The sequence below is a fragment of the Octopus bimaculoides genome, chromosome 7 (genome assembly GCF_001194135.2).
Source record: "Octopus bimaculoides isolate UCB-OBI-ISO-001 chromosome 7, ASM119413v2, whole genome shotgun sequence".
In the NCBI taxonomy this organism is placed as follows: Eukaryota; Metazoa; Mollusca; class Cephalopoda; order Octopoda; family Octopodidae; genus Octopus; species Octopus bimaculoides.
In genome coordinates, this window is record NC_068987.1 from 27,424,615 (window position 1) to 27,445,878 (window position 21,264).

A 21,264-nucleotide genomic window follows, 5' to 3' on the forward strand; every position below is an offset into this window, starting at 1 on the left:
ATACATACACACACACACATCAGGAAAAACTCTATGGAACCGTGTATGGATGATAATATACTGAAACCGATGTGTTGGAGCATGGAATGCCAACACATTAGCGACGTAAATAGCTTGAATTAAGAGCGAAGTGCCGAGTATCTTATGAAAAAAATTTAAATAATTTAATACTTAGCATTTGGAGTGATTAAGTAGAATCTAACATTGAGGAAATTAATGGATATTCTTTTATAAAAAAATTCTACCAAAGAAATCCTGCAGTTATTCATGTTATTGAAATAGGTTAACACTGATTCTAATTTTAAATAAACATCTCAATATTTATCTGGTACAGTGTCTAAGTCTTGTTTGTCCATGCCACGGGTCTGTATGGGTACTCTATTTCGAAACACGAAGCAGTTGTGGAATTTCTATTTTAGAAGATCACCCATTTTTTTAAAATTCTGAATTAAGTGTATGTCACATTTGACTGTACAACCTTTTTAGAAAAAGTACAGTTCACATTCAGGGCTACATTTTGGCTTTAATCTCTATACATGAAAACTAACGTTTCGTATATAGACATTATATTTACAGATACAAGAAGCCTGAAAGTAGTTGAAAATATTGAATGTGTGTGGGTTATTTTTACACTCATAAACTCTAGTCATTATAACACAGAGATTTTAAAGAAGTTTCTTAACACATTACAAGGTATAAATGTACGGAGGAGGATACTGAATGCACAAAAGAGACATATTTTATATTCATTTCCATTACATTGCATATATATTTAAAATAAATTGACTTATTTGTCATGTCTGGAATAATATTGTGCTCTTTCATTTCACAGTGGGTTATTGAAATGTAGTAATATAATAACTTTTAAAATAACCATGCATATCTGATGCCGATAATAAACATATACTATGCATTGTAAATTTATTCAGAATTACAATAATTGAAATTCAACAAATTGGTTACCGACTGTATTCTTTATTTCACTAGAAACTCCAGGTATTCAGTCATGCACATACACATGCGCACGTGCACGCACACACACACACACACACACACACACACACACACACACACACACACACACACACACACACACATACACACACACACACACATCAACTATATATGTTGGTTGGTGAAAAGATCTATAGGCTGCACAAGATATTCCCATGGAACGTGACCAAATCATGTTTATTTTTCAACATCATTCCCCTTGCGGTCTACAGTTCTTCAATCGGTGTTACGATACTTGGATCGCATTAGTTAAGAAGCTTTCATCGTGTTGATAAGAAAACTACGTTAACAAAAATGAGACGTCATTGTCTTAGTGATTTTGCTTGCCAGCCAAATGTTTTATGGTGTTGAGTGACAGATGATTGTGAATTAGGGCCAAATAAGAAGAACAGGGAGGGTGATCAACCAGTTCAAAGCCACAATTACTCACAACAGCCTTTGAAAGCTTATTGTGATTATTGAAGATAGCCAATAATCACAATTCCGGGAAGCTGGATCCAGCATTTTCCCTGCAAATGAAACGACCTTGATCTTTATTGGAGCAGATATAGAAGAGTGTTCCCATTGCATAGATTGTCTCATTGTCTCTTTGCCTCTTGTTCAAAGTAATGAACACAAAACACATCCTGCCTTAGGAGACAGTAAAGGAAACCAGCTGTATCTGCTTCAAACAATATCAGAGTTTCCCGTGATGCGCTTTTGATCAGTTGTCACAGGGCCCATCAAGCAGTAACCTGCGTCATACCAAGTTTATAGCAACGATATCAGCATGAATGTCCTTAGGGGATGAAACCATTTTCTGCAGGTATTTGATAACACCGCGATGCCAAATGTTATCCATTTTTAAGAGAAGTTGCGACCAGTTACATTTGAAGTCTTGTTTGACCAGCCAGTCAATTTGCCGAGAAAGAAACGATGCAGTTATTAATGAGAAGTGTTGAAATTAATGCGTAAACAATTTCACAGCTCTAGCCTCATTCGTTCCTAGTCAGCCTATGAATTTTTCGACCCACCCTCTTAAAAGGCTAAACAGTAAGAACAAAGCTACACAGGCCTCAATAAACTTTAATTTTGTTTAAGCTTTTGCAGACTCCAGCGATTGAAACGAAATGCAGGTGGAATAGCACAATCTTTTCCCTTTTTTTACCTGTATAGTTGTAATTATGCTCGGTAGCGACTATGACAAATTCATGTTTAGATTTGGATTAAAAAAAAAACTTTATAAATATATTGTCCTTTTGCTTTCCTTATTGATAATTTTCTACCTTTATTTTAGAAACAGATAATACCTTAAATTTCCTTTTCGCATGATTATTTTGATTTTCACCGTAAAGAATATTCTTAATAAATGTATCTGTAATTTCTTTTCCCTGTACCCTGACTCGTCTCTTAATTTTGTTTCTATTTTTATCGATATATTTCTTCTTGCGGTGTGAATATTTAATGAAGTACAAAAAGGTTTTGTTGTACGGTTCATATTTGTATTACCATTAGCTTCTTTCCAAATTTTGAACCTTTTAAATTTATTGTTTAACCATTTCACATGTTCCACACATGCACACGCATGCACGCACGCACACGCACACACACACACCCACACACACACACACGCACACACGCACACACACATACACACACACAAAGTAACTCGTCACATATCATGAACTGCATCTTTTCATGTCAGGAAGTTGTTTCGAGTTTTAATAATCTGTAACTCCTTAATAACCGAATGAAAGATGTTAATTCTGAGAGAACAAATGTAATGTTTCTCATATTGTCTTTGCCTTCATTGTGAAATTTCCTTCATAATTTTGGGATCATGTTTTCTTTTGAATCGATTATGGCATTAAACAGTAAACTTTTCGTATCATTTGTCTTTCGATGATTTTTTATAGTTCTTCAACTCGTTTCATTTAGATCACTTTACAACTATTTTATGTAACTATACAACCTGCCACATTAAAAGGGATATTTCTTTTAGTGTGGGATGGATTGCAATATTTAATGTTTCAGTATCGGTTCGTTGTACAAATCAGTTGTAATAATGTCATGTTGCTAATTTTTTAAATTTCCCGAAATGGAAATTCCTTTCCTTCAATTTCCATTGTGAATTGCGTCGATTTATGAATGTTATTAATTTAATGAATCATTCTGTTTCTCTTATTTTCATTCCTGATTATGAGTCACGAAGCCATATTTTCCAAGTTATTTTAAAACGGAGTTGGAAATGTTAAAAATAATCCAGGATCGAAATTACATTTTTCTTCTAAAATCCTATTACATGTGATTTTCGCGCCTAGTGGAGACATTTTATTTGAAGGTAATATTTGTTATCAAACAAGGAATAGTTTCTTTTCTTACAAATAGTCATAATCCTTCTACTATGAATTCATGAGCATTATTTGTGGGCATTTGCAAATGCAGAATTACACAGAATTATAATTGTTACACAAGGGAAACAATTTTGTAGAGGCTGGCCACATTAAACTAATCAGATCGTTACTATATTAACATTTTCTGGCATGTGGTTTTATTATCTATATCATCGCTGATAAAACATACAGCTGATTTGCTTAATGGTTTTCATATAACGTATTGTAACTTAATCTTTGGATGCTTGATGTACGTCTTGCAACAATCGGACATAATTTTAATTCAAATGGTTTGAGAATATTCACCTTTGTTGCATGTTCGTCAGTAAACTTTTGAAGTTTCGGTAGTTTATAAAAGTTGCTCGTTTCGCTTCAAAATAAATTAAATGTCTCAACACATTTTCGTTAAGCTGCTTTTGGATTCGCCAATTAATTTTTAATTTTTTATTCCAATCCTTTCCACTCTGTCTTTCTGTTCTACATTCTTTGTAAAAATGGCTCTCAAATATTAGCATGTCTAGTATTATACTACATTTCTTTATTGGTTTATGTCATTGTAGAATCTATACTTATACGCTGTACTGATTTATTTTAAAGCATATTAACACAATTTTATTCGGTTTGCCGGAGTATCAGGCTTGTTTGGTTTTATTTTGTTCGTAAACGCTTTCTGATACTTGAAATTTGTTTTGATATAGTTTATTGAATTTCCGCCCTGTTTCATTATTTTGCATACAAAAGAATACAAATTGTCGTCCTTTGACTATTTCTTTTTCATTTAAATAGTAAACTGTTTTCGCGCCTAGTGGAGACACTTTATTTGAAGGTAATATTTGTTATCAAACAAGGAATAGTTTGTTTCCTTACAAATAGTCATAATCCTTCTGCTATGAATCCATGAGCATTATTTGTGAGCATTCGAAATTTCTGAATTACATAGAATAACAATTGTTACACAAAGGAAAAAAAATTGTAGAGGCTGGCCACATCATACTAATCAGATCGTTACTATATTAACTTTTTCTGGCATTGGGTTTTATTATCATTTGACTATTTTTTTCATTTAAATAGTAGACTCTTACGGTGAGTACTGTTGTTGCGAAGTAGTGTACTTTTGAAAGGTTTTTTTTTGTACATATTGTTCCAACAGCCACATATTTTCTGATCCTAGTGTTTTATTAGAGTTTCTTTCTGTAATGCAGTTTCCTTTGGGTTTAATATTTTTTTCAAGCCTTTTTCATTTTGTGTTGACTCACTGATTTTTGGCGTCACATTTTACAAACTTATTTTTGATTTCAGATATTCAAAACCAGAGGAGTGTGGTTTTCGTTTTAAACTCCTGAAAGGCGTCAATTATTCTCATTTTAGTTTCTTCGCGTGGTTCTGATCTTATATCCTTGCACGGAATTTCTCAGGTAAAATACCTTGCTCTTATCTTTTGTATTTTCGTGCGTAACTGTTAGATTTTCGTTCTTAAATATCTTCCAGTACGCTTTTATTCAATTTGTAATTTAATAATCTGTTCTACATCTTAATCTGGTCCCTAGTTTTTATACGCTGCATGTTCAAAATTAATTTCATTCTAGTGAATAAGTTTATTCTGTACATTGCAGTGTTCCGTTGTCATTGTTATAAATAACAGCTGTGTACAGAGCTTATGTAGCGTCAATGATGTCACAGTGCTATAATGATTTGCACTTTCTCCCAGCAATAACTGGTTTGTCTGTCTTTATATTTATCAAACTGCTGAAGTGAATTGCATTTGTTTATAAGTGTCATCGATTTATTCGAAAATTCCTCGAATGCTTTTTCACTTGCGTTCAGTTTACAAGATTGCATAAATTAACAAATAACTTTCATGAACACGCCTGATTCATAAAAGTAACGGAAGAAAATATTCTTCCATTTCAGACATTTCGATACATACGGAAAATGAGATTAAAACAGATCTTCGCTGAAAACATACGGACACACACCAATGCTTAGTGTATGAATTTTATCAATTATTCCTTAGTAAGAGAAATACCTTACTTAATACACCGAGGCGCTCATATGCAGCAGTGATAGATACCAGTAGACAATACCACTGGAATTTTTTTTTTAAATACTCATCTAGAAATATAAATATATGTAAAACTTAATACATAATGGTATGACAAAAGCAAAAACAAACCCCAATCATAGAATTATGAATAAACTGTCACAATATGTAAGAAGACATAAGCAAAACATATCATTTATAGTTAATCGTATGTAGAGAAACTACAACATTCTATTATTTTTACATCAATCAACAAATCTATGAATATACATTCAAAAGATGCAAATTATGAACAGCCGAAGAGAACCGTAAAATCAGAAATGATTTTTAATAAAGGCGAAATTTACATCAGAAGAAAAAAATAGTTATACATATATATCTATAATATATATATATATATATATATATATATATATATATATATACTACACACACTTGTGATCGCCCTGTATGTAGAGAAATGATAGGTTTGTGTGTTCGAGTGTATATTCACAAGCACACACATATACATATTGGTAGGTATATCTATATAAATGATTCATTCATCAACGGTCGTAGACGACTCATACTTTAGTTCCTTGGTAACGTATTTGCGTATGTGTATGTATGTTAATATGTATTCGCGTGTTTCTGTATACTTGCAAATGTGTGTGTGTGTGTGTGTGTAATGCCATTATATTGATATTCATGGAATTCTTATTTTGGGGTTTTGAAATAAGTTTATATATCATGGAAAGCGCACATTAATAATTATTTATAACGGAAACCTAATAGCAATCAGTTTTGAAAACATTTTATATTTTTATTTGGTTCATACTTTAGAAGACAATACACTCCTATTCGTAAAGCAAAATTTGAGGAAGAAATTATATCAATTTGCACCTAACAAAATGCATTTAGATATCGTATTAAGAAGGAAAATCTGATTTGTTGTATCTTATGTAATACGCTTGGAAAGTAACCTTTTAATTAAATAACAACTATCAAATTTTAATGCTTACTAAAGTCTTACCGTTTGTTATTACTTCCATATACGTATTACACGTTACTTTTTTCTTTCTTTTTACCAAAAATAATACTGCATTTAAAACAAATATTGAAATCTATTAAGTGCTAAAATGTAGATAAATTAAGGATTGTAAAACAGTCCCTGTACACCGATTTTATATTACTAGGAATAGTATAAACACAAGACGATATAATGATATACATGTATCATCATTTAGCAATATTTATATAAACAGAAAACGCTATGAGTTACTTAAAAAAGAAAAAAGAGTTTTGTGCAAAAAGAACATCTCAAATTAATGCATCGTTTGTATCATTACACAGAAACGCTTGGAATATTGCAGAAAAATACTGCTGCAAACTTGTTGTTGCATAATATACATTTGATACCTTATAATTGAAAAAAGATTCTGAATCTGATATTAAATATGCGTATAATATGTATTTATAGTATTGATGATTTCGAAGTTTCTACCTACTTTGCCTTTAAGGGATAAGCTGTTTAAATAGGCCGACATTTTGTATTACTGTCAAAACTGCTATTGTTAAACAATAATAAATGTGTACTCCACAAAATTGTGCGATTTTGAAATACATTTATAACTTCACCTACAAACGGTTATCAATATAAATTGATATAGAGATTCATAGGTAGATAGATACATATGAATGCATACATATGTACGTACATACGTAGATAGATAGAGAGATAGACAATCAGACAGTCAGATAGATGGAGAAATGTACGAAGTTCGCTGAAAAGTGTCTGGGTTGTATAAAAGAAAATACAGGTGGATCAGTAAATTATGATTCTATTCAACACATTCTCTTATATTCATGCACTTATTGCAGCGGTACTTTAGTTTTTCTAAGCTCTGCAAAAGAAATCAGAAGATCGGGGCTCGAACCAGACTTTTTGCGATATGAGAGAGAGAGAGAGAGAGAGAGAGAGAGAGAGAGAGAGAGAGAGAGAGAGAGAGAGAGAGAAAGAGAGAGAGAGAAATAAATAGATAGATAGATAGTGAGAGAAGGCAGAAGAGAAAGAAAGAGCTGAGAAGAGACTACACATATGGCTTATAGTACTCGATGAAGCGAATCTTACCTCTATTTATCATATTTCTAAAGTTTGATTTGCAAAGTAAAGGCTTTTTCAAGAAAGTTTCAAGCAAGAATTAGAAACTTGAAGTGGATGATACTTAAAAATATAGATTTCAGTGCTCTAAATTAAGTAAATTCTAAATTAAGCTTATTTATTTGTCTTTCACTGCTATAGCTGGGAAAATAACCTCGCATAGCATAGCATTTTTCTGAATAAATAAGTTTATTTAAATTATTGGATGGAAATCTTTGCCGAAAATATTTTCAGATGTTCCAGTGCTATTGGATATTTAATTAGGCACAGTAGCATAAAAAGAAAACAGGTAATATGTATATATGACTGGTAATATGTATATGATGAGTAATATGTACATATATATACATATGTTCCTCCTCAAAAAGAAAACGAAAGGAAAGAAGACGTTATTGTAAAGGGAGATCGCAAAAATATAATGTAGCGAACAAGTAATTCTAAACATTAATAACCACCGCTAATGTTCAAATTAATTCAGCATTAACAAATTTACTGGTGAGTGAAATTAATGGCAAAAATCCAATTATACGTAGTGACGAAGTGTCATTGACTTTATGGGCGATATATTTTTCTGCAGAAATTATCTTTAAGAACATTCATGTTTCAAATCTTCAGGATTTTGTACTTTCTTTTTATAAGCTGGGATATTTCCCGACGAAAATATTTCATATGGTGAGACAATAAATCGTTTTGCAATTCTATGAAAACACTTAGAGAATAGGTAATAGTTTCTATACGAGAAAAGATATAAGATTGTTTTAATGTTAGATTAAACCAATGCTTAAAGATAGGTATCATGCTGTTAATCACGAACACTAGTACCTAAGAGCGCAAACGTCTATTTCGTCTTTCGAGAAAAAAAAAATTAAAGGAACTTAGTCAATAAAGATATATGTGAGCTTTTTTTCTTTATTTCTCTTTCGTTCTCTTTATCTACTCCCGTCTATCATTTTCTGTCCGTTTACCTATCTGTATCTCTTTCTACACTACACCTGTAATAATGCGTGTATGTGAATATTTTTCATCGTCACTGTACGCAAATACTCATATGGGGCCACATTCACGCAGACTCGCTCTTACACTTGCTCAGACACACAGTTACACATTTCTGATTATATATTTTTTAATAATGTTAGTACCTTTGTTTTTATTTTGTATCCACGAATATGCTTATTTATTCATGCCCCCGTGTGCTTCTCTATGCACTTAAAAAGACGATTTCAACGTATTTTCTATGTAAGTGGAATAAACCCATTATGAAAGTGATTTTTCATTTTAGTTTCCAAACATTCTGTCAGTTATACGCTTAAATAAATAGTCGGTTGAATCCAGTTTGGTTTCGCTTTGATATCTTTTAAAAGAAAAGCATAATGGGTGCACTAGTGTAATACGTTAAAGTTACAAATATTTGTTGGCTTATTACTGTCATTACTATTGCTTATTATTGCCTATTGTATGATTTTGAGGTCCCAAGTTCAAAAGGAAACCAGCGTAACTTTTAGAAATATTGAATACCAAGTTCAGACCTTTGAGTATTGTAGTATCTATGCGTTAAAATGTGATGGATAATTGAAATGAAATGCGTTATATTTCGCTAGTATTTTTATTGAAATAAAACCTGAAATATGAGTACACTAATAATAAAACACGGCCATTGGGGCATCACAGAAGACAACGTCTTTATATAGTTTATCAAGGGAATATCAGTTTAATGGAGAGAGATATTTATAAAGAGTGATATAAAAGTGTAGAACAGAAAAGTACATAGTAATAGAAAGGAAGAGTGGCCAAAATGAGTGACTGGTAGGTATTTTGCATCTATTGACGATTCAATATATATTTTGTTCTACCCTGACAATGATAAAAATTAAAAGAAATTTATTTGAAATAATAGAAGGTGTAAAGAAAATGAATCATATAGAATCAAAGCTTTTTGGTGCATAATAGAAGTGTTAAAACAGAAATAACAAAATATACTTACAGGTTTAGGAAAATTGATATTTGTCCGAATAACACGGTGGTTAATAGCCATTATTGGTCGTGAATTAGTTTGAATACTATGTAATGGCCGATGTTTGTTTTTTGTGTAAATCGTTCGAAGTGTCATAAGCTAAAAGTGAAAGGAAAAAGAATATTGCATTCAAAGTGACAAAATAACAATCAAGATGTAATTATGCGATTCATCAAAATTTTAAAAAATATCGATCTAATCATACACTTATGGTGGTATAGCTGAAGTTATATTTCTTACCAGCCTCCAGAAACCAAACAAGTGGAACGAGGAAGCAAATTGACTGTGTTCTGCAGCCATTGACATAAATGTTTTCCCCCTTTGTAATACCTATCTAAATATTCCATAAATATAAAATAACTGCATACAGTTATCAATTCCCTCGTAATCAATGTAAAGATGGGATGTATGCTTAGCAAAATATAATCCCCTCTCACACAAAATATCAAACTTTCAGTCTCTCGTTTGTCTATATTTTTCCTCTCTATTTTTCTGCCTACATGCTCCTGGGTCTGTCTGCATCTGTCGTATGTATGTTTTGAATTGACTGCGGCCAGGAGTAAATACAATTAAATGTACCAGATACGTTAACATTTGAGATAAAATATATCCATTTAAGAGAATTTAATTTTATTTACCCATATCTAAGATATAGGTAAAATATAATGAGTATCGTATTTCCGAAATTTTAAATCTGCTAATATATGACTATATCATTCAGTTCCATGGCTGACAATTATAAATAAAAAGAAAAAAATATATATGTATTAATCATATTCATCACTTCGGGGCGCTCCCCGTTATTAGTAAAGATAATTAACTTAAATAAGAAGTGGATGCCCTTCATATCAGGAGAATTCTGAAATGCATTCAGTAAGAGTGACATAAATTTTGCGAACAAGCGTCCATAAGATACCCACCTTCTCCAAACCTGAAGACAATATGTCCATTTAGAATGCTCAACGAGAACATTATTGGTGCCTACTTAAATAACTGTTTGACTAAAGGATTAAACTAAAGTCTCATGTATTGCACCTTCGTATTTTCTAAGCTTCATTCAGACAAGTGCAAACCTACATCTCTAAATATACGTGGATAACTACTTTCGAAAACATCCTTCATAAATATTCTACTTTTAGTATTTCTGTCTCTTTCTACTCTGTGTAAAAGCATATATATGTACGAAGGTTTTTGTTCATAGATATATAACAGTCAGAATCGTTTCGAATAGAAAAAAGATGTCCCCATAGGAACCATGACTTGCAACAAATCAGTGTTTGTAACGTACTTAACACGTAGCTACTGTGTACAAAAAAAAAAAAAAATCCATCAATACACTAAACTTAGTTGGTGTTCGACTCCCGGATTTATAAACTGGACATGTCAGAAGAAATTAATAACAAAACATATGAATTACTATGACCGCAACGGAACAATATAGTTAGCCGGATTCGATTTATATAGTGCTTACAGAGATCCTTTTTTCTTTTTCTAGCTCTCAATTTCACGTCTCCGATTATCTAACAAAATATGAACAAGGAATATTTAAATTATTAAAAGAAGATTTAGAAACTAAAGTGTGATATTTAATGAACAGCGTGTGTAAATATAATATGAATAATTTAAATCAAAGTTGTTTATTTAAAAAATAAACGAGGTTTTCTTTCTGTATATAACATGAAAATACAATCAAAATAAAGAAGTGTTTGAGTTTAGTCATATGTTGGTAATTAAACCATTCAAGGATACAATTCGCGGTCAAATAGTAGCATGTGAAATAAAGATTTGAAAGAGTAAGTTACAAGAAAAATGACTAGACTGCATTCGAAATTGAAATTTCGTTTATAAAACTATGTCAGACTATCACAAAAGTAACCTGCAGCCCGAGTTAAAAAGAAACCAAAAATAAATAGATAATAATGGTTTCAAATTTTGCCACAAGGGCAGCAGTTTGGGGTGCGGGGATGAATCGATTACAGCGACCCCAGTGTTCAACTGATACTTGTTTTATCGACCTCGGTGGAATTTGAACTCAGAACTAAAGACGGATGAAATTCCACTAAGCACTTTGTCTGGTGTGCTAAGGATTCTGTCAGCTTGCCACCGTCAATAATAATGCTGATAATGAAAGAACAAAAAAGAAAAAGAAAGAAACGAACAGAATCAACTTTGGACTTTTTAAAACGTTCAACATATTTCTATGAATGATTTGGTTCATTGAATTGCGTACAACGCTTCTGATAGATTCCAACATAAACTCAACGTGTCGTTATGTGAATTGGGTGTATGCCAGCCTATACGAAAGTTGTTCTCGTCTTCTTTTTTTCTTGTTTTTCATTTGTTTCAGTAGTTTTACTGCGGCCATGCCTTTTAGGGAGGACAAATACACACACACACACACACACACACACACACACACACACACACACACACACACACACATATATATATATATACGATGAGCTTCTTTCAGTTTCTGCCTACTACCGAATCCACTCACAAAGCTTTGGTTGGGCCAAAAGGCCATGCAATGGGACTGAACCCGGAACCATGCGATTGGGAAGAATTCTTCTTACCACACAACCCGCCAATCGCCTATAAAAATAAAATAATAATGATGGCTTCAAATGTTGGCACAAGGACAGTAATTTCTGGATATGGAATAAGTCGACTAGCTCGATACTTAACTTGCACTTGTTTTATCAATACCAATATGATAAAAGGCAAAGTCAACTCCGGCGATATTTCAGCTCATTAGGCCAGATGCATTTTACCCAGCGCGGTAACATTTCTGCCAGCTCGTCGCTTTGTCTCTTGCGGTAATGTCGATTTAAAATTTTTGCACAAAGCTAGCAATTTAGTGGGGGAGGTATATATTGATCACATCCATCGTTATTTTTAACTAGTATTTTATATGTCCCGAAAATGATAAAAGTCAAAGACGACTTCGTCGGAATTTGAACTCAGAACTTAAAAACGTCTGAAGATTTGAGATGCTTACACTATCGATTTGTTGTAATATTGGTTTGAATTTTTGGCACATGGCCTGCAGTTTCATGGGAAGGAGAAAGTCGATAACATCAACCTCAGTGCTCGACTGGTGCTTATTTTGTCGAGTCCGAAGTGATGAAATGCAAAATCGACCTCAGTAAGCATTTCAATTCAGAACGTAAAGTCGTCATAAGAATTGAGATACTGCAGTGTCTTGCTGTAATGTTGATTTCAGAATGTGGCACAGGGCCTGCAGTTTTGGGGGCGGGGTAAGTCACTTACATGGACCTCATTTTTCAACTAGTACATATTCTATTGTCTGTAAAATGATGAAAGGCAAAGCCTGGAACGGCATAATTTGAAATCAGAATGAAAAGACGAACGATAAAGTAAAATGCAGCGTCTTACTACAATACTAAATTTATTTCTATTCAGAAATAATGACAATTTGTCTTTTTCTAAGGTTGTATTTGTATGCAGGTGTAAAATCAGGACAGATTAGTTTACATTAAAGATACTATAATTATTTTACCTTCATCCCCCAATATATTTACAAAATCCGTCAGTAACGTTACATTCTTGTTGATGCTTTGCTCCACGTTTCTGTACTATAATAACTTCTCATACACTTGGTAATAATTGTATCATTGGAAATGCTGTTGCCTTTAACCGTTGTCACTTTAATGGTTTATGAAGCTATGCACTGAAAACTATGCAATGTGAACTTCCATCTTAAATATAATTTGTTACTCCAGTTTCAGTAAGATGTATTCTCTAGTCTGTTGATGTCTTCTCGTGTATACTAAAACTTCTACATCTCTGCATTAAACTGTTTCACTTATGCATATGCACAAACAAACTCACGCACACATTAAAGCAGGAATTTCGAACAATTATTTGGCATTATTCCGCATAACATATGCTTCATTCTTTAAAATAATGCATTATTTTAATTCTCTGTCTGAAGAATTGCTAACAAGAGATTTTTACATGTTTTACATGTTTTTCTACATTTATACCTATCTAACTCCTACTAAGAACGAAACATGTAATGCGGATTAAATTATACCAAAAACAATTTTTTTCATTTTTTTCTGTTTTATGTAATTACTCTGCAATTAATAATTTTCAGTGCTTAACAGTAATGTCTAAAAATTTCAATTGTTATTTAAAATAAAACAACTACAAATATACTTTGCAGTTCTGGAATATGCAGTACTGTATCATGAGGATACAACTTGGATTATTACGCACTCAAAGTAACACATACACACACACACACACACACACACACATATATATATATATATACATATATATATATATGAGATTATTATTGGTTGAGTGGCAATTCAAGTGATTAAAACATGCAAAAGAACATGCCGGTATGTAGACACTTCAATTTTAAAAAATTGTTTCATTAAATAGTGTTGAAGTGGAATGAAGAATAGAACGGTTAAAATATACGAAGTTTATTAATAAAAATAAGAATTCATTAAGAATATAACAGGTAAAAGAGACTTTATCGAGAACCTGAAAACATAGTTGAGAAGTGAGTTTCTTAACCATAGAGCGTTATCTCTGTCTCTCTTTCTCTTTGTATGCATATATAAGAACACACACACACACAAACACGTGTGTATGCATGTGATTTTGTGCAGCATTTTCTACTATAACTAAGATTTTTCAGCGATGATATTTAGAGTCCTTTATATTGCATTTTAATGTGACAGTAATATGTATTTATAATCTTTAACTGTATATGCTCCTAATATGGTTTACAAAAATAAACCAGGTGTTATACGATGTGAGTTTGAAGAAATTTTACGTATATACTCATTGGTTCACAATTTATTTTACTGTTATGGTAAACTAAAATATGTTAGATCATGAGCTATGCATAGAGTAAAAAGAAACAGAAGTAGTTGGACATAAACAGAGATGAATTAAAAAGCAAAGAAATATAATATGGATACAGTAACACGGACACAAATAAAGAAGAGGTAGTAAATCGTAGAATATTAACTGAATTAAGTTAACATTTGATATGATTAGATACGATATCGTAATGGGGAAGTTAACTGTTCTAGTTGTTGACTATTTCTCCGACTGATTTTTTCCCCTTGCATTTCCACATGCATATACTTCTATTATATATTTCCACATGCATATATTTCTATGAAAACGACAGATTTACGTTTTCTTTCGTTTCATTCCCGGTGTCACCTACAAGCAGCCATGAAATATTCAACAGATGTTTACGGCTTCAGTATACTGAGGTCTCGGAAATATTGTTTCTAATATGTGTTAGCCAAGTTTCCCTCAACAGTGTAAATTGAAATGTCATGTATAAGAAGGAATTAGTATTCTACAATACATTGCCGGAAAAGGAATTCCACATAGGTAGAGCATTCAAAGACACAACGAATGCTACGCCGAACAATCAATCAAGGGCGATATTTATTTTCTTATGTATATAACTCTGTCAATATGCATTTCAAATACAAGCCTTCTACTCTAGGAACATAGAATAATTAAGAAGTGGGAGAATTACTCAGTTGATAAACTTGTATGTAAAAGTGAACTCTGTATTAGAAGAGTTGTAACGTATCTGGAGAAATGCAACTGATATACATCCTATATGTATTAAAAAGATAGAAAATCCTTGTTGATTTGATATTCTTGAATTGAATGTTCCAAACAAGGCGAAAAGCCACTTAGCGTTAGGGAGTCTGTGAAAAAGGAGAACTACGAAAGCCATGAATTTACTTTCGACTTGAAAAGGTTTATTTCTTAAAACGAGGGAAAACAATGAAATGGAAGAGCGTTCCAAAGTCTGGCAGTTCGAGGAAGAAAGTTACTTTTGTAGGAAGAGTTAGATTATCGTGGAAGTGCAACAGCATCTGGATGAAATAGCTATGAGTTTTGAGTCGGGCGAAAGAGCACAAAGTGATCTGGGACTAAGAGAGAAAGTTCATCAGAGCACATCCTGTGGTAGTAACGATAGAATAGACTGAGGCTGACGACCGTCATGTCGCTGTGATAAGGGCTGCAGAATTGAAGCAAGAAAGCGATCAATCAAATTAGAGGCTTGCTTCTGAATTCAGCCCAGGAAATCCAAGCTGACAAGATCTGCTCCTGCCCAAATATGACGGCACCATTCCATACAAGAACAAATTGTGGACTAGGAACGTCATAGAATGGCCTCGAATGTGAAGTAGACCTTTGACCTAACTGGCTAAGTGTAAGAAACCACAATAGAGATCAGGTTAGAAATGAAGACCAAGCAATATGAAAGAAGAAACTTTCCTCTCGTGGATTGACTTTCTAGTGGATGGACTTTCTCATCATGTGATAACTCAGAGCTGTAACTCACGTATATGGTAGGAGCATAGGGATCCCGCTTCTAACTGAAAAACTTTAGTCTAGTCTTGCTAGCACTGAAAGTTAGTAGCCACGTCTCGCACCCTTTCTGAACAACCTACAGATCCGTCCCACGAATAGCAGCAAATTCCAACTGTTTCAATGGAGAGGGGTTCACACAAACAAAAAAAAAACAAATAAAAAAGAAGAAGAAACAGAATAAAGAGTAGTATTATCAGCATAATCGTTGATAAATTGAAGGATACTTGAAGGGAAATCGCTGAAGCAGAAGATAATTACAGATGGACCAAGAAAAGAGCTATGAGGAACATCGGCATTGATAGAATGCTCAGAATTAACACCGTCCAGAGTCACACGTACACAACGACCAGAAAGAAATGACCTGAGAACATCAAATAGCTTTCCAGTAATACCATTGGCAATCAGCTTACAGAGCAAACCTGCTTGACAAATATTTTCTAAGACTTTGGATAGATCATGAGTTAGAGGACGAACCTCTCCTGATTAATCCATAAATCGGTAGATCCTGCCTGTAGTAACAGACAAAAGATCAGCGGTAGAGCGAGAGCCACGAAAGACGTACAGATCATCATGAAGACACCCTAAGCTTTCAAAATCTCTTAAAATCTTCTTGCGCTAGTGCCACAATGAACACTATCTATCTCTAGTAAAATTGCGCTCGGCCAAACCTCGTCTTCTATATTTGCGTTACGTTCAATACTATCCGTAATGAGTCTCAATCACAATTTCCGGAAGTTCAACTCTAAGCTTTTTCCTGAAACCACGTCATTCCCTTTTTTTTAAAACCTAAAATAACTAAATCTGATTAGAAACAAGGCAGATATTTTCAGATATAAACATGGTTTTAATCTTCTTTCAAGTACAAAATGAAAATTCCAAGAGTGACTCATTTCATAAAAATGATGCGAACAGGATTGGTGTTATCAAATGTATCAACAACTTGTTCCCAAGAGCTTTCACTTAAGTTTGGAAGAATTCATGTTATAAAGTTGGTTTAAAATTTTGGCCCAAGGCCAGCAATTCCGTAAAGGGAATAAGTTGATTATAACTACTCATTCCTCAACTGGTATTCATTTTATAGACCCTGAAAGAATGAAAGACAAAATCAATCTCAGCAGTATTTAAATTCAGAACCTAAAGACGGGTGAAACATTGCTAAGCAATTTTTCTCGCCTTAAATGTTTTTGTGATGTCCGCAAGAGGAAATGTGATTCACATGCTGATTATATTGACGAGAAAACCATTTCAGTTTCTTGCAGTTTGTCTATTTTAAGATTGCTTTAATTATGCTAAATAAAATGAGATTAATTCCAACAAGGTTTAATTATTTTGTTATATATGGCGTTGTCATTACTATGGATAGATTGGTAAGCATAATAAATTTCAGAACAATTTTGTGCAAGCCAATAGAGGAATCATTTTTTTAAAAATATGACATAGTACTTATTTCAATATTTTAATAAAAATTCTAATTACCCTTTGAACTTGTATGTATGAGAATAGTAAATATATTAATATTGACTCAATATAAATCCAAGTAGATTGTCTATTCCCTCGGAATTTAACGAGCACTCCTTGATAACAAATTTTGTATCATATATTCTCAACCTGCTTTGTTCCTAAGCTAGTCATTTAACACTCGATGTAATAGGCTAATTCAGAAATAATAATTAATATTATTAATGGATAAATGTTAGACATAAATATTTCTGATGTTAGAAATCAATATTATTGATGGTTAAGCGATGTATGGCTACTGTACAATTTATGACAAGAGATTAATTATAAAAGAGAATTTTATTGCTTAGATGTGTGATCCATATTGATTCAAAATACTAACGGAATAAATACTCTAACAGACAAATATTATATTTCTTATACTTTGTTATAATTGTTACAGTAATACTAAGTACACAGGCGGTGAATATTGAAAGAGTGATTTTAAATACTGACCGTTATTTAGGAATCGGTTACTTTTATATGTCTAGAACAATATCACAAATCATAAACTAAATGAAAAAAGTGAACGCTTCATATATTTAATGTTATGTTATGTTTCGAATCAATAACCAATATGAGTTTTATAATTTAGAGTAAACGGAGGGATTAGCAGTTAATGCATAGATTGTAATATAGGCACAATGTATATATTGATTTCTACTTAGTTTAACGATTTTAATTTAACGACCTTATGATCTTACATGAACGAAGGATGAAAAGCAACGTTGACACGAGGAGGATCTGAACTCAGGAAATATATTCATGTAACTAACTGCAACAATTATATTTGACTGACGCTCTTCTGATTCTGAAAATACAACACTTTTGACCATTAATTGTCGTTTTTAATATTGGCACGGCACTTAAGGTGATGAGCTGGCAGATACGTTAGCATGCAGAACGAAATGCTCAGCGGTATTTCGTCTGCCGTTACGTTCTGAGTTCAAAATCCGCCGAGGTCGACTTTGCCATTAATCCTTTCGGATCGATAAATTAAGTACCCGTTATGCACTGGGGTCGATGTAATCGACTTAATCCCGTTGTCTGTCCCCTCTATGTTTAGCCCGTTGTGGGCAATAAAGAAATAAGAAACGTTAGCACGCCGGGTGAAATGCTTAGCGGTATTTCGTCTGTTTTTACGTTTTGAGTTCAAATGCCGCCGTTGTTGACTTTGTCTTTCATCGTTTCGGGGTCGATAAATTAAGTACCAGTTGCGTACTGGATCGATCTAATCGACTGGCCTCCTCCTCCCAATTTTCGGGCCTTGTGCCTAGAGTACAAAAGAATATTGGCACGGCACATGATACTTAGAATGAGGGGCTGGCTATTCGATTAAATTGACTACAATACCTGCTCTCTTACTTTAGTTTATCGACATCGGAGGAAAAGAAATTAACCTCGACAGGATTTGAATCCAGAAAATAAATAACCACAACAGATTTGCAAATCTTTTTTTTTCCATACACTTTAAATACAACACCCTAAAAAATATTTCTAATATTGGCACAATATTGACATTTGTGTACGTGGTTGTTCTATATCTTCGATACAAGAACATGACTGCTAATTTATTTTATAAAGTCTCGGAGGAAGAAAAGTAAAGTTAACTTCAACGGGATCTGTACTCAGAAGTTTGGGTAGCCTGAATCTAGCGATTCTTCCAGTCAGCCGCTCTAAAAACCGTTTCTAACATTGGGACAAGCCTTAAATTTGAGGGGTGAAGTTTAGTTGATTAAACGGAGTCCAGACCGTGAGTGTTACTTTATTTTATCAAGTCCTAAGAGATGACATTGTAAACTGATTTCGCTGTTATTTGAAATTAAAACATAAATCACGTCGTTAAATACTACTAGCAACATTGACTGTCGCTTTTCTGATCCGACCAGCGCACCAATCTCAAAGACTAAAATGTTAAATACGGACACAATTAACAAAAACAACAACAGCAATCGTACAACGAGGGATATTGTTCTGCAAATTGTATCCAAACATCTGTACGAGTGAAAGCCACTTTGGATAATGTTTTCTTATTCTATACAAGAAAAGGACGGTATGTCCAGACATGCAGTTCTGCTAAATAGGAGATAACCTGTTATCTAGAAAGTAAAACTGAAACAACGAAAAATCAGTAAGTACCCTATGAATAACTAATTAAATGGTTTAGAATTATGGCATAGCGCAAGAAGTTTTGGTTTATTTGGTGGGGAAGGAGAAGTCGATTACATATTTGTCTAGTAATTATTTTTTGGAGACATACGAAATGTCGCTAAAGATTTTGCTGCCTGCTAAGGATTCTGTCATCTCACCTGTTTCATATATAACTCATATAATATATAAGGAATCCTGAATCCTTGAGTAACATTTAATTTGCAGAACTGAATCGCAAAATGGTTTTGGATTTTACTGATATGATATGTATTACATTCACATTTGCAAACAAGAGATTTAAAATCATTATATAATAATGGTTTCAAATTTTCTCAAAAGGCCAGCAGCTTGTGGGACTGTGTATGTCGATTACATTGACTTCAGGTTTAATTAGTACTTATCGAATTCCAGAGGACGAGAAGTGAAGTCGACGTCGGTGTAAATTTGAATTCAGAATGTAAAGACAGAAAAAATGACGGTAAGTATTTAAGGATTCAGCCAGTTAGCCAGCTTCAGTTAATTATTTCATATGAAAATATTCAAAAGAATGCTCGAATTAGAATTTTTTTTTACCTAAGCATTCAGCAAGTTAATTATTGGGAAAACTATCAATAACATTGAAATGAAGTAGTTAAATATGTGAATACTATGCAGAATATAACAAAATGATGAGACGGCTTTTAAATATTATAATGTATAGGCACAGGAATGGATGTGTGGTAAGAAGCTTGCTTCAATGACTACTGTGTGGACATGTTTTGCTTCGTTGCTGGAGTCACGTCGCTGTATACCAACGTTGTGAATTATTGAAAAAGTGATGCACAGCTACAACGTAAGGCATTTTTATTTTGGGGGGGATTCGGTGGGTGTTTGTTGCTCGTGTTTATTTATTTTTGTCGAACAATAAATCTCCACTGAGTTCCACGCATTTGTCTGCTTGTAGTTGTGTTTAAAATCTCACTTAGCGGTGAGAAGTGTGTTTCGGGAGCGTATCACTCCTAAAATAGTGCTATTTTTTTTTGTGCCTGTTTTATGCCCTTTCCAGGAGGATTACCTATTTGGCCAGGAGTACCAAGACGGCCAGAAGAATTTGCTGTGTTTTATGAAACTATTTCTTGTCTTCTTCCTTCCTTCATGTATTTTTGTTTTTTTTTAAATCTGAACCTTCGTTTTTTGTGGACATTTTAAAAATGAAAATATGGCAAAGAAGACATATGACGCTGTATTCGAGTGGGAGGACGGTGGTGCTGCAAACGTACTCCAAGTCGCTCGACGCCATCGCCCTCTTTCAAAAGACACAAATTAAGAAAGCGTTAGCAGAATATTTGCCAACTATGAAATTTATCTCCAGGGGTCTGAAATATGCAGCGGTATGGTTGCTATTTGACACCCTTGGGGAGGCTCGGATATTTGGGAGCCAGCTCTTCGAGGGCAAAGAGATTTTGTTTCTGCCCACGTATTCTGGGAAGAAGTTGACAAGAGCTTGGGTCTGCGGGTTGCCACCCGGGATAGAGCCCTAGTGGACAGAGGAGACTATCCGCCGGGGTCTAGGTGGCAGCGTAACCAAGCTCCTCAATGTTAAAATTTTGCCTGCGGCTGATTGGATTGGGTCAAAAGCTGTTTTGACCCTGGGGACCTAATC

General features: G+C 33.5%; 1 protein-coding gene across 1 annotated transcript in view; it reads right to left on the reverse strand.

Moving 5' to 3' along the window:
• Nucleotides 1-21,264, reverse strand: part of LOC106870179 (carbonic anhydrase-related protein 10) — a 559,357-nt gene that overhangs the window by 164,767 nt on the left and 373,326 nt on the right. Inside the window, exon 7 of the mRNA XM_052969408.1 lies at nt 9,549-9,677. Coding sequence (XP_052825368.1) covers nt 9,549-9,677 — 129 coding nt within the window. The remainder of the gene's footprint in view (nt 1-9,548; nt 9,678-21,264) is intronic.